General features: G+C 44.5%; 1 protein-coding gene across 3 annotated transcripts in view; it reads left to right on the forward strand.

Moving 5' to 3' along the window:
• Positions 1-17269, forward strand: part of SEC23B (SEC23 homolog B, COPII component) — a 40179-nt gene continuing 22910 nt past the window's right edge. The window contains exons 1-11 of one of the 3 annotated variants that reach the window (XM_024753716.1): positions 1-468; positions 2793-3016; positions 4366-4423; positions 7148-7234; positions 8544-8780; positions 8904-8989; positions 10116-10260; positions 10679-10837; positions 11200-11315; positions 13341-13464; positions 14459-14539. In XM_024753716.1, coding sequence (XP_024609484.1) covers positions 2796-3016; positions 4366-4423; positions 7148-7234; positions 8544-8780; positions 8904-8989; positions 10116-10260; positions 10679-10837; positions 11200-11315; positions 13341-13464; positions 14459-14539 — 1314 coding nt within the window. In that variant the 5' untranslated portion in view covers positions 1-468; positions 2793-2795. Of the gene's footprint in view, positions 487-2792; positions 3017-4365; positions 4424-7147; positions 7235-8543; positions 8781-8903; positions 8990-10115; positions 10261-10678; positions 10838-11199; positions 11316-13340; positions 13465-14458; positions 14540-17269 lie in introns of those variants that run through there. The other 2 variants (XM_024753715.1, XM_024753717.1) reach the window with 2 other exon arrangements.

Consider the following 17269-nt stretch of genomic DNA (forward strand, 5'->3'; position numbering starts at 1 on the left):
TTTCCTCCGCGAGGAGCCTTGCCCTCTTCCGGGGCCCCACGTCAACGTTCTCGCTTCCCGGTAACTAAGGCGATGAAAGGGACTTCCCACTGAAGCGAGCGGACGTCTTATTGGAGTAGGGCGAGCTCCTGAGGCGAGCTGGCTGCGCCTAGGAAACAGTTCCCTAGGCGCCGGTATTTCGTGAAGCAGAAAGGTTTAGAGGTGAACGTGGAGAAACGTGTATTCTGAGTAATTGTGATTTTGAAGAGCCAACCACGTCTGTCTTGCCCTGTTCCAAGATGGCGGCGCAGCCTTTCTAAGTGTCTTGCTTCCGCTCGCCGGCCGGGGAGGCGCTCTTTGATTGGCCAGCGCACGGCGCCGTGGCGTGACGCACAGGACGCTAACCAATCGGCTTAGGGCTGAGCTGGACTTGGCGGTGGGAACTGGAGCTCGGCTCTTTCAGCTGTGGGTGCGTACGGCTGCGGCCAGGTGAGCGGCTCCGGCCAGGTGAGTGGGGAGCACAAGTTATGAGAGGCCGAGGGCAGAGACCGGAGTCTCTGCTAGGGGCAGGTGGGTTGCTCTTGGGGCGAGGCCTTTTCCTGGCGGTCAGAGGAGCTGAAGGGCCCGAAAACCCAGGGGTCTGCTGAGAGTGACGTGGTCCCAGCCAGGTGGGGCGGCCGGCTGGCCGGATTCTGGCGCAGGATCCCTCGGAGTCGTGGGAGACAGAAGGACCCAACGTCCAGTTTACAGTTGAGGAACTCGAGATTCTGGTTTAATGACTTATGCTTCGTGACAGAGCCGGAGCTAGAACCCAGGTCTTCGGACTCCCTTTAAGGATTAAACCTTGCTTTACCTTAGTTGTGTCCTGAAAAATCATACCTTAAGGTGGAATGAATGGTACAGTTTTTTTTTTTTGACAGATACGTCTACAGGATCTTTACAGTTTTACTTGTTCATTCATTCAGCTGTTAACTTATTCTGAAAGCCTTCCCTTTTGAAAATATGGTGTTAGTGGTAGACCTGTCTCTCTAGAAAAGTGCACCTTGGCTCATGCACACAATTTTGCATACAGTTTCAGAGGACTTATTGACCCTGTGGAGTCCCCTGTTGGCTATGTGCCCAGAGTTAAGAATCCATGCTCTTGAGGGAGTGAGCGGAAGAGGCAGTGGGAAATGGAGAGCGCACGTTTTAATATGTGGATGCCTGGGGACATGGGATGGAGATAGTGCCTTTTAATAATGATCTGTTTTGAGAAGGAAAACAGCCACTTAATGAAGTCTGCCGAGGTGCTTGCTGAGAATTGGGATGTTAGAACTTGCTTTCATTCCCACCTGAATTACCCTTTACTAGCCAGGAAGCTGCAGAAGTGTTTTCTGTGTACACAGAACTACAGTTTCCTGCTTTGGCCAGAGATAACAAATAGATGCCTTAGAGTTTCAGTTGGAACAAACATTTGGAATTTTTGTGCTCCGCGTTGTGTGTAATAGAGTAATTCATTTGCATTTATAGCCCTATGTTGTTCCCTTAGTCCAAATTAACAGTATGGCACTTCTCAAAATAGCTTGGAGACAGTCATTATTCAGCATAGCATAAGTGAGCACTAGAGGCCACTTGTATAATAGAGTCTTTTTTTAAAAAAATTATTTCTTCTTGGCTGCGTTGGGTCTTTGTTGCTGTGCACTGGCTTTCTCTAGTTGTGGTGAGCGTGGGCTACTCTTCGTCGCTGTGCGTGAGCTTCTTGTTGCTTTGGCTCCTCTTGTTGTGGTGGCTTCTCTTGTTGTGGAGCACGGGCTCTAGGTACGTGAGCTTCAGCAGTTGTGGTACGCGGGCTCAGTAGTTGTGGCTCACGGGCTTAGTTGCTCTGTGGCATGTGGGATCTTCCCGGACCAGGGCTCGAACCCATGTCCCCTGCATTGGCAGGCAGATTCTTAACCACTGAGCCACCAGGGAAGCCCTATAAGATTCTTTAATTTGCCATTTTCCCCATTGTTCTCGAGAGTTTTGTTCCCTTGAACCCTAATAGCTGAAGTGTGTGTTAGCCTAGAATTTAGTATATAAACAGGATGAAGTTGGCATTATTTGGGTTTGAAAAATGTACTTAGTCTGAATGGCTGTTTCATTAACTGGAATCTTCCAAGGCATGAGCATAAGCGACTGTGGTGAGGGGACAGGAGCTGGTGAGGAACTCACTTAGCATAATAGCAAGTGTGCCTTTGTAATTTTGGTGATCCCAGTAGAAGTACCTTGGCTAAGAACTGGTAGCTGTTCTTGTGATAGGATTCGCACTTCAGTATCCAGTTCTTTTCTCCGTAATAACGGAAGGAGGGAAAGGGCACAAAACCAAGATCGCTTGGAATGTAAATTATAATACAGTATTTACTCCAATAGAGCAAGGAGGAAAGGGGGTCAGGGAGGAAGGTAGCTGGATGCTGAAACAGGGTTTGAGACTTAACCCTTGAGCACAGGGCTGAAATTGGCTTGGCTGAGATGATCTGTGATCTAAGAGGAGATTTAAACTACTATTATTCACCTACATGCAGCTTAGAGCTGACCAAATGATTGTAAACCTTCCGCCCCTTTTATTTTTTTAAGGGCTAGAAAGGAGGGTTGAGAAAGGAATGGGAGAGGTAGCTGTGAAGTTAATTGGCTCTTGGGGGGTCAGAGAGAAGTGAGATGTTGTCATCCTCCAGTGACAGGTTCTTCCAGACTAAGTGTTTAAGAAACGTGGCGTTAGGTGGTCATCTTTTTTTGAAGTTCAGTTGAGAATTTCACATACGATTAAATTTTATCTTTAGTGTTTTTTTTTTTTTTAGACAATGGCAACATACCTGGAATTCATTCAGCAGAATGAAGAACGCGATGGCGTGCGTTTTAGTTGGAATGTGTGGCCTTCCAGCCGTCTCGAGGCTACAAGAATGGTTGTTCCCCTGGCTTGTATCCTTACTCCTTTGAAAGAACGTCCAGACCTGCCCCCTGTACAGTATGAACCAGTGCTTTGCAGCAGGCCAACTTGCAAAGCCATCCTCAATCCACTTTGGTATGAATTCTTTTAAAAACTAGCAAAAATGATGAATACAGTAAATTATGACTTTCCTGTGATTCTCCTAAAAGTGACTCAGTTGGGCAAGATGTCAAATTTGAGATGAGTAGTAAATGGTGAGAGTCTTAGGTGATGTCTCCCTGGCCTGATATTCCACATAGAATTAGAATTTATGGGAATGAGGTGGAGGTAGAGGGAAAGGATTTGTAATTTTTTGTTTTTCTGATTTTCAGTTTGCTTTTGCCTTAACTATTGACTTTATTGGTGCCTTTCAAAGCATTTTCCAAAAAATATTCAAAAGCTGTAGAGAGTTTTGTTGTACCTACCTGGTATGGTGATGCTGTATGGCAGGAAGAGGTAATAGGCAGAAGAAGTTTGAACTCTTGATGATTTTATTGTTAAGTGGAACTTTTTTATTTTTTGCGGTATGCAGGCCTCACTGTTGTGGCCTCTCCTGTTGTGGAGCACAGGCTCCGGACGCGCAGGCTCAGCGGCCATGGCTCACGGGCCCAGCCGCTCCGCGGCATGGGGGATCCTCCTGGACCGGGGTACGAACCCGTGTCCCGTGCATCGGCAGGCGGACTCTGAACCACTGCGCCAGTAGGGAAGCCCTAAGTGTAACTTTTTTGTGCCTGAAATGGTGACCTATGATAGCTCTCTTAAATGTGGGCACTCTTTGAAAGAATTTTTAAGCAAGTGAAGAGTGTCATAAATACTCTTTAAAGATAAAATTTTTATATGAGGGAACATTTTTTACTTCATTCTCCTTGCTCTTACTTGGTGTACCCATGTATAAGATGCTGCTGCTCTTTTAAAATAATAGCTGATCGTTCATTTTCTAAATGTAGAAAGGGGGGGAAGCAACTATAAAGCATTATCTTGAACCAGTTCTAGGAAGTGTATCAACCCAGAAGCATTCTGCTCAACTTCTTCAAGTGAACTAAGTGTGGTTAAAGTCTGAGTTGTTTTTCCTGTGTGTTAAATGTCCTTTTAGTATTAAAATTTCATAGTTTCATATATTTGAACAGTAAAGACATTAGAAAAATCATAAAGAGTATGTTTAGATAACAGGGCAAAAGGGAATAACCTATAATTTTTATAACTCATGAATTTCTAAACATTATCTAGGAAATCGGAAAAGAGCAAAAAGGATTTAGTAGTTGTTCATTGTTGCTGCTTGAAGGAGCCTTTCGGTGCACTCAGCAGCCAGAACTCTAGCTGCAGAGAATGTGTTGCATACCTTCCTCCATTGAGGCACCCACACATGAACAAGAAGTTTACACTTGAATGCTTTCTGCCTGAAAAATGAAAACGGTATCTGGTTGTAATATTTATTTTTCTCACAGTCAGGTTGATTATCGAGCAAAGCTTTGGGCTTGTAATTTCTGTTTCCAAAGAAATCAGGTATGTGAACTGTAATTATTTTACAAGCATTTCCTGTGTTTCAGTTTAGTTGTCCTGCTCTGAAAAAAGTTAAGTGAGGTTGAATTTGCGTCTGCCCTGGCACGGGGCACCTGTTAAGGTGATATTTCTTAAGCCTAATATTGAATGTTGAACACATGTGATTTTCGTTTTGCATGGTCATTCAGTTTCATGATATGAGTCTTTGTCTTTGCTGTGGAGGGGACATAGATTTCCTTTTTTTTTTTTTTTTTTTTTTAAATAGGTTTTCTGTAAGTACTCAGTATGTTACCCTAGAAAACAGATAAAGTGTTTATATTACATTTGATTTCAGTTTATTCTAATTGGATAGTGTACATTACTGGATTTTCATTTTCGATCTTTCTAACTTTTAGGGTCAAGTTGATCTTGTTTTGATTTCAACATTTTTTTTTTTTTTTTTTATTTCAACATTTTTAACTACTAAACTAGGAGCTCACAAATGATGAGAGAGACTTTTCTTTGAAATGAACTGTGCCTATGGAGGAAATGTTCAAAAAGTGGATTATGGTGATGATTGCACAATTCTGTGCATTTACTAAAAATCATTGAATTGTACATTTTAAATGGGTGAATTTTATGGTATATAAACTATACCTCAGTAAAGCTGTTAGAAAATAATTATGCCCAACATAATATATAGTGCTCTAGCAGATCTTAAGATATTAATAACATCCACTTGTTTATTCTTATACTTAATCATAAATGATTAACAGTCTCATTCTCAGATAGCACACACTGAGTCCAGTGGTGAAGAGACCAGTGTGCAGTTGATGACTTTTAAGTATAGTCTTGGGAATTAGAAGCAGATACCGTACAAGATTTGTCTCCCTGGGCGATTCAGAGTATTTGCAGATCTTAAAAACATTCCTACACCCTATTATATTCAGAATTGATGTCTGTTTAATGTAATTTATTGTTAGAATTATAAGGCATCTAAAGACAATGTCAACAGAGTAAAAGTCCAACCCATAGGATGGGTGTAAATATTTGCAAATCATGTGTCTAATAAGGGATTAATATTCAGAATATACAGAGAACTCCTAATACTCAACAGCAACAGGAAAGCCCAACTCAGAAATGGACAAAGGACTTGAATAGATATTTCTCCAGAGATGATAGACAGATGGCCACTAAGCACATAAAAAGATACTCATCGTCACTAATTAGTGATGTTTACCAAATGGTCCAGCGTTCCCACTTCTGGATATATACCCAAAAGAACTGAAAGTGGGGTCTTGAAGAGATACTTAAACACTCATGTTCCTAGCAGTATTATTCATTAGTGATGTCAACCAAATAGTCCAGCATTCCCACTTCTGGATATATACCCAAAAGAACTGAAAGCAGGGTCTTGAAGAGATACTTACACACTCATGTTCATAGCAGTATTATTCACAATAGCTAAAACATAGCAACTGATCCGAGTGTCTGCTGACGGGTGAATGGATAAGCAAATGTGGTCTGTATGTTCAATGCAATATTAATAGCCTTAAAATGCAAGGTGTTCTGACTTATGCTACGTGATCGAACCTTAATGATATTACTGAGTGAAATAAGCCAGTCACAAAAGACAAATACTGTATGATCCCCCTTGTATGAGGTACTTGGAGCGGTCAAATTCATAGAAAGAGAAGGTAGAGAGGTGGTTGCCAGGGGCTGGGTGGGGGTGATGGGGAGTTACTGTTTAACAGGTTCAGAGTTTCAGTTTTGCAAGATGAAAAAAGTTCTGGAGATGGATGGTGGAAATGGGTACACAACATTATGAGTGTATTTAAGACCACTGAACTGTACACTGAAAAAAGGTTAAGATGGTAAAATTTACCACGATTTTTAAAGTTTGGGGAAAAAAATCAATGTACAAGCTACAAATTTAAAATGTTTGTAGAGAAAAAAGAAAACACCCATGACATTATGTTAAGCACCAAAAAGCAGGTTGCAAAATTGTGTGTATAAGGTGACCTCAGCTGTGCTTAAGCTAGAAAAAGTGTGGAAGGAGATACACCGAGATGTTGACAGTAGCTGCCTCCGGGTGATAGGAGCACGGGGGGTTTGTATCTTTTATCTTATATTTTTCTTGTACTTGCCAGTTTTTCTACAATTAACATGTATTACTTTATTATAACAGCTAGAGTAGTAAACCCAAATAAAAGCTTTAGTCTTCCATGTAGATTATTGATGAGACAGCTAAAATTTCAGCCCTTAATTTACAGGGCAACAATTTGGAAATGGTTTTTAATAGTGTGTGTTTTAATGATTTAGAAGTTACATGATAACCTAAAACTGCATTAAGAAAACGTTCCAGTGTGATATAGATATAGAACAGGGTTATAGATTTTAAATTCTGATTAAAAAATGATTGATTGATTGATTGATGCCCCAGGTCTTAGTAGCAGAATGCAGGATCTTTAGTTGCGGCATGAGAACTTTTAGTTGCGGCACGCATGCAGAATCTTGTTCCCCGATCAGGGATTGAACCTGGGCCCCCTGCATTGGGAGCACACAGTCTTACTCCCTGGACCACCAGGGAAGTCTCTTAAATTCTGATTTTTGTATTTTAGTAACATGTTCTACATTTTGTGCTTTCAGAATTAATATGTGGTCATTAACTATTTTATAAATGGAAAATAAAAGGCATAATGTATCTTACAGCCCTCATGAAGCATTGCTTTGTTTTCTTCCCTCCAGTTTCCTCCGGCTTATGCAGGCATATCTGAGGTGAATCAGCCTGCTGAATTGATGCCCCAGTTTTCTACAGTTGAGTACGTGATACAGGTAATTGTTTGCTGCGCATTTAAGGAGCAGTGTTAAATTGAGCTTCTTTTGAAATACTTTGTCTTCTGCGTCTCTTGCCTGTCTGGACGATTTAAAGCTGTGAGGCCCACAGGATCCTGAACATTAGGTCATGGTACATGTGCACGTGATGGCATCGTTTTCCCGTCTCCATAGAAGGCTACCAAAAAGGTAGCACTGATTCAGTTCAAAACCTGCCCTCCACAGCCTTGTCCATCTCAGTTGATGGTACCCCATCTTCTAGTTGTTCAGCTTATAAATCTTAGATTCATCCTTGACGTCTCTCTTTTTCTCACATCCCATATCTAATCTGTTAGGAAATCCCTTGCAGTCGATATTTACAGTTGATCCAGAATCCAGCCACTTCTTTCTCCCCACAGCTCCTGTCCTGGGCCAGCCCCGCCTCTCACTTGAATTATTGGGGCAGTCTCTTAGCTCTTCGCCCTGACTTTACCCTTGCCCACTTATATTTTATTCTTCACCCAGCAGCCAGGGTAACCCTTTAAAAACATCACATTAGGTCTGTGTTCAGAAACCTCCAGTGCTGAAAATGACTCCCTTTTCACCTGGAGTAATAGTCTTCAGAGTTTTGTGTGAGCTGGCCGTGTTACCCCTCTGACCTCAGCTTCTTTTAGGGTCCTCGTTCAGCCAAATGGGCCTCCTTGACTTTGCTCAAGCGTGCTGGGAACAGACGTGCCCCTGGGCCTTTGCTCTGGCTTTTCCTCAGGCTAGAGCTTTCTCCCCTGTATCTGTATTGCTCCCTCCCTCTCCTCCAGGTTTTTGCTCAAATGTTACTTTCTTAATAAGGCTGCCCTGACCTCCCATTTAATGGTGGAACCTCCATCTGTTCTGGAAAATTAGCTCCTGAGGCAGGCAGGGAACTCTGGCCTTTTGGTTCGCTGATGTATCTATCGCAGGACCTGGAACAATGCCTGGCGTTCAGAGATGTGGAATAAATTGTTGGCTATAAAGTAGTCTTTATATCTAGTTTGTTTTGATAAAACTTGTCGTTTAATGAAGTAAGTAGAGGTTTGTTTCGATGTTCTTATCCCTGACAGTCAGTATAAATAAAGACTTGTTACTTACATAACTTGTTTTGCTTTTTTTTTTGGCTGAGCCATGTGGCTTGGAAGATCTTAGATCTCCGACCAGGGATTGAACCTGGGCCCCAATAGTGAAAGCGTGGAGTCCTAACCAGTAGATCGCCAGGGAACTCCCTTGTTTTGCTTTAAAAAGAGCTGGTTATGTCTATTTGTATACTGATCATTGTGCTGTTTTTCTTTGCATAAAGCGAGGTGCTCAGTCCCCTCTGATCTTTCTCTATGTGGTGGACACATGCCTGGAAGAAGACGACCTCCAGGCACTCAAGGAATCCCTGCAGATGTCCCTGAGTCTCCTTCCTCCAGATGCGCTGGTGGGCTTGATCACGTTTGGGAGGATGGTGCAGGTCCATGAACTCAGCTGTGAGGGGATTTCCAAGAGTTATGTCTTCCGGGGGACGAAGGATTTAACTGCAAAGCAGATACAGGTTAGTGCCTTGCCTGTCCCCAAGCAGGACCAGGGATGTTTCTTAAAAATTCATTAGGAAAAAGGGAAAAAAATGTCATTCACTTGTAGTGTTAAGGGAAATGAGTCTTTCTGGTTTGTGTAGGACATGCTGGGCCTGACCAAGCCTGCCGTGCCCGTGCACCCAGCGCGCCCAGCACAGCCACAGGAGCACCCTTCCATTTCCAGCAGGTGAGCTTGGACGTGCACGTGCACAGCGGCGGCTGTGGGCGGGAGGGAGGGACAGCAGGAGGGCTTTTGTTTTTTATTTTTAGAGGGGAAAAAAAGACTCAGCCTAACCAATATTTAATGTTTAATAACAAACGTGACAAGTCAGTGTACGTTTAAAATTTATAACTAAGTTAATATATAAATATATATATACACACACACACATACACGTGGGGCAGATTTGCTCAAAATATTTTTCCTGGTTAGACTTGTATCATCACAGAGATTTTGAGACCACTGTACGCAGTCATTCCCCTCTTACTAGATACATGGCTCTTGTCCTTTTTGATTCTTAAGTAAAGCTGGGGAAACCGAAAAGGCTTCTGTTGGGTGTCCTCTAACAAGCCTGAGATTGGCCCGCTGTGCTCCTAGGGCTGCCCAAGGCTGGGTTAACAGTTGGCAAACATGATAAGATGCTTTGCTGACATGCCTGGCATAGCCTCTTCTCTAAGAAACTGGTGTTCCTCCCTGTATGACTCCCAAGGTTCAAGAGAAACACAAATGGAGTCTTCAGAACGATGAAGATTTTCCACGTCCGTGAACCTTACATGGACTGAGTTCGTGTTAGCATGTCTTTAGGGTTTTTTTGCTGCCTAAAATTTAATTAAACTGATTTGCTCCTGTTTGAAATTGATTTTTTTTCCATGCTACATATGCAGGTTGCTTTAAATGACATTCCTGAATAAAATTGCTTTGAGTTTTTTGTGTTTGTAGTTAGAGACTTTTTTTTTTTTTTTTTGTGGTACACGGGCCTCTTACTGTCGTGGCCTCTCCCGTTGCGGAGCACAGGCTCTGGACGTGCAGGCTCAGCGGCCATGGCTCACGGGCCCAAGCTGCTCCACGGCATGTGGGATCCTCCCGGACCGGGGCATGAACCCGTGTCCCCTGCATCAGCAGGCGGACTCTTAACCACTGCGCCACCAGGGAAGCCCTGTAGTTAGAGACAACTTTGAAGGAAAAAAAAAAACACTGCAAGTTTTTTGTACTCTGATACTTATTTTGAAGAGCAGTAACTATGTGTCATGCAGGCTGAAGACCAGAGTACTTTATTAAATCAGGCTTGACGTGTCCATTCAATATCATGCAGATTTCTGCAGCCCATTCACAAGATCGACATGAACCTCACTGATCTTCTTGGGGAGCTGCAGAGGGACCCATGGCCCGTACCTCAGGGGAAGAGACCGTTGCGATCCACTGGTGTTGCTTTGTCCATTGCTGTTGGCTTGTTGGAGGTAACTCAGAATTTACTGGGACCTATCGGACCACACAAGCTTTCTCACAGAAGGTGTGTTTGTTGGCCTTGTCTGAAAAATCAGCTGTGACCGCAGTCAGCTGGCAGTGTTAATTTATCAGAATGTGGTTCAGTGATTATTATTATCCACACTGAAGGAGCCCTTGGTGTTTTGAAAATAAAAAAAGTTTTCATGAGAAACACAAGGCCATTAGGGCACCAGGACCACAGGAAATAAAAGTGCACCAGACCCTCAGGTTGGAACAGAGAAGCTGCTTCTCGGCAGCGTCATCTGCGTTTTGCTGCAGTATCGTCAGGAGTCACGACAGCTGAGGACAACTCACATTTGGAGCATTTCTGTGGGAAACATGCTTGGGGTGGGCTGTATGTTCCTAAAATGCTGCCACTTACTGCTTTAGGGCACTTTTCCAAACACGGGAGCCAGGATTATGCTGTTTATTGGGGGTCCCCCTACCCAAGGACCTGGCATGGTGGTTGGAGATGAACTAAAGGTTCCTATTCGTTCCTGGCACGATATTGAGAAAGATAACGCCCGCTTCATGAAAAAGGCAACCAAGGTAGGTGCTCCTGGCTCAAGGCTGTAAGTGTGGTCACCCAGGTGGGGTTTGGGCTGCCCTGGAGTGACAGCTGTTCTGCTGAGGCCATGCTTTGTGGTCAGTGAGTACCTCTTGCTGAGATGACCTTCCAGATCTCAGCTGATGTTAAGTATCTGTCCCAGTTCTGAGACCTTGGTTAGAGTGGGTGGCCCTAAAGCTGCTAAAAGTGTTTTGAGACTGAAAACTGCAGTTTTATTTTATTTGGATGTTATGAGAGAAACTGTCTCCATATTCCTCTCTTTGATCTCACCCCTTTGGTGCGGTAAGGCACGCCTAGTGAGTGATGTTGCTGTTCCATAAAGGTAATTTTTCTCTCTTCGCAGCACTATGAGATGCTTGCTAACCGAGCTGCTGCAAACGGTCACTGCATCGATATTTACGCTTGTGCCCTCGATCAGACTGGACTTCTAGAGATGAAGTGCTGCACAAACCTTACTGGGTATGTGGACAGTGAAGCCCTGGGAAAAGCCAGAGTACTTATTCTGAGGAATGAGACTTGAGTGATGGAACCGTGGGAGTGGCCAAGGCTGGCTCAGATGAGCGTTCAGGTGGCTCTGGGCTGCAGTTTCGGTGCCTGGGGAGGGTTTGTGGGCCTCTTGGAGGAAGAAGCTGTGATCAGAAGGAGGTCAGGGTTCACTGTGAACTTGTCGTGTCAGAGTAACTTAATTTCTTAGAGTTGTCGCAGACACCAAGGCAGGAAAGCAAGCATGGAGTATGTGGCCTTCAGCACTTCCTTGTGAGAAGGGGGGAAATAGGCTGAATGCTAGAGCAATTAGGAGCCCCCTCACCTGGCTTAGTGACCGCACCTCATGACAGCCGGCACTCGCTCAGCCTGGAGGGTGCGGTGCAGGGCGGGCTGGGAGCCCAAGTCTTCAAAGCGGGATGGTGCCCAGCCAGCTGCCTTTGGGGCCCATGGGCACACTCGAGCCTCACCCCAGACCTCCTGAATCAGAGGCTGAGGATGCAGCCTGGTGGTGGGTCTTAACAAGCTCTCCGGGGATTCTGGTGAGAACCACCTATGGCACCACTAGTCTGAAGGTGCTGCAGCATCAGAATCACCCGGGAACATTCAAAACTGCTTTTGGTCTGGGTCTTGTTCCTAAAGTCGGATTTAATTAGCGTGGTGCCTGGCCTGGGCATCAGCACATTTAAAGTTCCCGAGCGTTTCTGACGTGGAGCAGAGTTTGAGAACCACTGGTGCGGCCCGTGTGTGCTCCAGGCACGCCTGAACACAGACAGCGTCTGGAGAACCTGCATTTGTGTGCAAGTCCCCTGGGGTCTTGTTCACATGCAGCTGGAAAAGCAGTGGCAGAGAGCTGTGGGTGGGCCTGTTGTTCTGCATTTATAAGGAGCTCCCAGGTGGTGCTGTGGGTCCTCACTGAGTAAAGGGGACGGGGTAGAACCCTCATCATCTGCAGCTCTCCTGGGGACCAGCAGGCGCATGAGGTGATAGAGGACCAGTGATGCTGGCCTGGCTGTGCCGCTGAGTTCACTTAATACGCTGGACTCCCCCCAGTGCCCTGCGGGAGTTCTTGTCGTGAAACATCACAGGAAAACTTCCATGTGTTTGTGAACACCCCCGAGCTTATACACCAGAGTTCACGTGTATGTGACTCTCCTCTGTGGAGAGGGACCAGCACTTCCCTCACACTTTCAGTGAGGCCTTTGACCCCTGAGTGACAGTATTTAGGGCACATCACCTGTTGCACAACTATAGTATCGGGGAAATGTGTGAACAGTGACACTGAAAAAAAAAAGACTTAGAGGTTTCAGTTGATGGCTTGAAGTGAGCCAGCCATTTGGGATGACTTCCAGCAAAGGCGAGGTGACCCTGGGCTGTGTTATGGGGTCCATTATCTTCAAGGAAGATCACAGTCTTGGTTTCCTTGGGACTAGTCACACCTTATCCAGATTATATCATCATTTATTTTTTTAAACTTTTAATTTTTGAAACAGTTAACAGATAGACAAGAAATTGCAAAAATAGTACAGTGAAGTCTGTCCATACTTTTTATCTAGCATCTCCCAGTGGTAGCATCTTACATAAATACAGCACCATGTCAGAACCAGGAAACTGACTTGGTACAGCACAGTTAACTATTGATACATCACGGACCATACTTGGCTCTCACCAGTCTGTACATGCACTCATTTTTAAAAATCTGTGTGCATGTCTAGTTCTTTGAAATTGTTATCCTCTCTATAGGTTTGTATAACCACCACAGTGATCAAGATATAGCACTGTTCTAAAGAATTCTATGTTTAATGTTTTAAAAATAGTCTTTCTTGAGTACAAATTGAACTGGCTGTTTTCCATTATCAGTAAGTGATCAGTAGCACCTCTGTGGACATGCTTGCTTTTTTCTTCTTCTCTAAAATAATTGTTCATAAATACCCAGGAGGCATCTGAATGGCTTTGAGTCATCCTAAAGGTTCACTTTCTTTTTCCTTTTTTCTTTCCTAGAGGCCACATGGTGATGGGAGATTCTTTCAACACTTCTCTCTTCAAGCAGACATTCCAAAGAATTTTTAGTAAAGATTTTAATGGCAATTTCCGAATGGCATTTGGTGCTACATTGGAAGTAAAGGTAGAATAGATTTCTAAAACCTTAATGAAAGAATAGTGTTCTTACTTACCTAGAAGTCATAGTTGGGGGAGCCTCACCCTCAGGACACGGGCATCTAAAGAAAAGTTTAAAAGTTCCTAGCAAAATAATCCCAACAAAGTATATTCATTCTGTCCCTTTCCTTCTCAGGAACGACCTGCATATTTATCAGTGTTTTAAACCGTGAGATGTCTGCTCCCCCTGCAGGGAGAGCAGGCCTTACGAAGGTGGTGGGCTAAGTGCCCACCCAGCCACTGGTTTGTGTTTAGCGCCTGCCTGCAGACTAGCCAGGCGCTCTAAAATGGGGCAGCATTGGGAGTTTGGCTTTTGTTTTTCCACGTAGGGGCTGATCGCTCTATACGCTTGATTCTGAGTCATTGAGAAAACATTCAAAGGGGCCGTTAGAAAATATGATGGCAAATATTACTTTGCAAATTGGCAATAATCATTAGATCACCTAGGTTAAACTTTAAACAACGTTGTCAGATGTTGGAGGTTTTTTTAAAAAGATGAAGAAGGATGGACTTTGCTGAAATGAATTCAGATTTAAAAGTCTGAGTGTGTTGGCCTCGTCCTTGTGTTGGAGTTCATAAATTAAGTATTTTTAAAGCAGCACAAAACAGCATATTCCCTGATTGACATTTGTAACTAGTTACAAGAGGTGTGTGGCACAGGAGAAGAATGTAGTAGTGGCAGAATTGCTGTCCTCCGTGCGCACGATAATTTCAGAGTTGAGAAGGCAGAACATGCTGCTGCATCTTGGGAACAAAGGTAACTATTACTAAAGGAGGGTTTTATTAAAGCTTTAGTCAGTTCACAGCAGCCCTGGAGAAGCATATACAAGCTTTTGCATGCTAGAGTCCCTGTAGGATTTTCCCTTGGTGGAATAATAACCCTGCCGTTTTAGTTGTGTCCTTTGTGAGGGGGTGGTTCTTGGTGATTGTTAACTGTCTGCTCTTATGTAATTCTGCCTCAGACCTCGCGGGAACTGAAGGTTGCCGGAGCCATAGGCCCTTGTGTGTCTCTGAACGTGAAAGGACCATGTGTGTCAGAAAACGTAAGGAAAACTCCTCTATCACCCTCACCTCCTTTGCCTGGGAATTGACCCCTTAGACGTGTCGGGGCTGGATGACCTTGCATCGTGTCACCTGTTGGCTTGTGTCTGTGGTGAGGAGAGAGGGGTAGCTCACTGACGCCCATAGCCCTGAGGGGTAGTGTCATTTCTGTCTTTCCAAACATTGGTCTGAACGGTCAGAGAGGAGAAAGCTGAGGCTCAGGGAGGTTAAGTGTCTTGCTTAGGGTCAGAGATGACAACGGGGGAGCTAGGTAGGGACCATGTTCCCCACCCGACTACCCTTTCTTGGGTGGCCGCGCCAGAGAGCTACCAGGCGTTGCATTCTGTGCAGCACGGCCCTGCAGGGACAGACCCGTGTGCTTACTGCCCTTGTAAGGGCTCCCTCTGTCTCGCTTCACAGAGACCGTTTTGAGCTGGTTGGGCAGTGGGTGACACTGGCGCATGTAGGCAGCGGTGTTCCTTGAGTGACAGATTTGAGTACATGGAACGAAGTTCAGCTCTCACTAGATGGGGAGACGGCCTTGCTGGTGGCCCACTTCCTCTGATGGCACTTGAGCTGCCAGGTGTACACTTTTGGTCCAGTGAGGCCTGTCCAGGGTGGGTCTGGGCTGGGTTGTCACAGTCACGTCCTTCCCTCACCGTCCTCTTCAACGTGAGGCTGGACGGGAGAGTCGGGCGTGGGCTCAGGGTGCAGGTGTGGCCCTGCCGAGGTGCTTCATGGCTCCAGGATCCAGCATCTCTGTCTGGGAAATGAAGGCAGTAATGGGACCTACTGTACAGCACTGTTGGGAGGACTCCACGAGCAGCCCAGGTGAGGCACTTAGAACAGTACCCAGGACACCCACACTGGGTTTCACCTTTCCCATTGAAGTTTTTGTCCTCATCAGCAATGAACACTCGTTAGTGACTACTTAGAGTAAGTTTTTATTGAAGTTACCAGAGGCAGGCTTTTTGAGAGGATATTCCTGTAACCCTCCGGGTGAGGCAGGTTGTTGCCCAAGCCCCTGTGGCGAGTCCCTCGTTACCCCCATGTACTCAGGGACATGTACTCTTGTTCCTTGGCAGGGCTTTGGGAGGCTGCCTTGTTCCAGCATATTCTCCACAGACTTAATATCTGCCTAAGAAGGTATTATAACTTAGTACAGCTGTTCCAGGATCCAGTAGGTTTCAGCCGTGAAATTTTTGGATGGGGGGTGGAGGAGGGGAGGAAAGTACAGTTTTCAGACACACAGGGAAGTTTTGAGAAGAGCGTAATGAGTCTGTATCCCCACCACATAGAGTCTGTAATCGTTGACATTTTGTCATAATCCCTCTGTCCTCGTTTTGGCCACATTTGTGTTATCTACCTGATTTCATCTGTTTGCCATATTCTTTTATCATATCAATATTTTGCTTTTGAAAGCAAGTTGCAGACGTCTTGACACTTAGTCTGTCAGTGTTGCGGTGTGCATCTTCTGAAGACAAGGGTCTTCTACGTTATTCTCAAACCTTAGAAAACAATGATTTCCTGATATCATCTAACATATAGTCATATTCTTTCCCTAATTTCTCTCCAGATGTCCTTTGCAGCTGTTTTTCCTCTCTAACTACTATTGTATTTGATAATACATATCCTTAGTCTTTTAAAATGTAGGATGGTCTTCCTGTCATTTTATTTAGGCTTTTTTGCTTGTTTTGTTTCGTTTGATGATGTTGGTCTGTTGAAGAGACAGTGCCAATGCCAGGAGTCTTCTGTAATTCAGTGTCTCCGTATATTTGTTTCCTTGTCTGACTTGTTTTCTGTCCTCGCTGTATTGGCTGTGAAGTGGAGGTTAGAAGAATGATTAGATTCGGGTTAAACCTTTCTGTCCCCCATGCTTCCTGAGTGATCTGTGTACCTCATGCTGAGTTGTGGTGAGGTGATGACTGTCCTTCAATTACAGGGGCCCGTTTCCTTTTTGCCATTAGCAGGAGATCTGTTGAACAGGACTGTAGCACAACATGAGTATCTTGTTTGCCAGTAGCCTTTCACCTTATGGTTTTAGGTTATCCATTGATTATCCTGAATCAGTGTATTTGAGTCACAATAAACTGGTGATTTCCTAATTCCATCTTTACAGTTCTTCTGATCAAGGCAGGGTAGATGCTTACATAAGGAATTTGTGTATTAGTGAGAGAATACAATGCTAGTGGGACTCTGGAGGGTTTGTGGCCACGCTTGAGGGTTGGTGCTATAGGGGAGGGAAATTTTTCTTTTTCCTCTACCCACCTTAGTTTCATTGGCTGGGACCCTGCAAATTAGACTGACGAAACACAGCTTAACAGGAGAAAAGCAAACAAGTTTATTAATGTGTGCATCACACACACAACACGGCTCGCACACGCTCAGTGATGAGTCACTCGGAGGGAGTTCGGCCTCGGGGTTAGCTGCATCTTAACAGTGAATGTTCTCTTACAATAAATGTGTAGGTAAGAGACAAGACAAAGGAAAGGGACCTCGGTCTTCTAGGGGTGGCACATTGTGGAAGAGTAGACAAATGGGGGAGACGGATGGGAAAGGAAGATTGTTTTACCAAGAGTTGTTACATATATTCTTCTGGTGCTGCCTCTGGACTGATAAGCATCTAGCATTGTCTTTGACGGTTAAGAAGCTCCTGACTTCCTGGTAGGAGGAGGATAGAGAGTTTTCTTATGTCTGCTTTTTTTTTTTTTTTTTTTTTTTTTTTTTTTTTG

Source organism: Neophocaena asiaeorientalis, unplaced genomic scaffold (genome assembly GCF_003031525.2).
Source record: "Neophocaena asiaeorientalis asiaeorientalis breed wild unplaced genomic scaffold, Neophocaena_asiaeorientalis_V1.1 scaffold302, whole genome shotgun sequence".
NCBI lineage: Eukaryota > Metazoa > Chordata > Mammalia > Artiodactyla > Phocoenidae > Neophocaena > Neophocaena asiaeorientalis.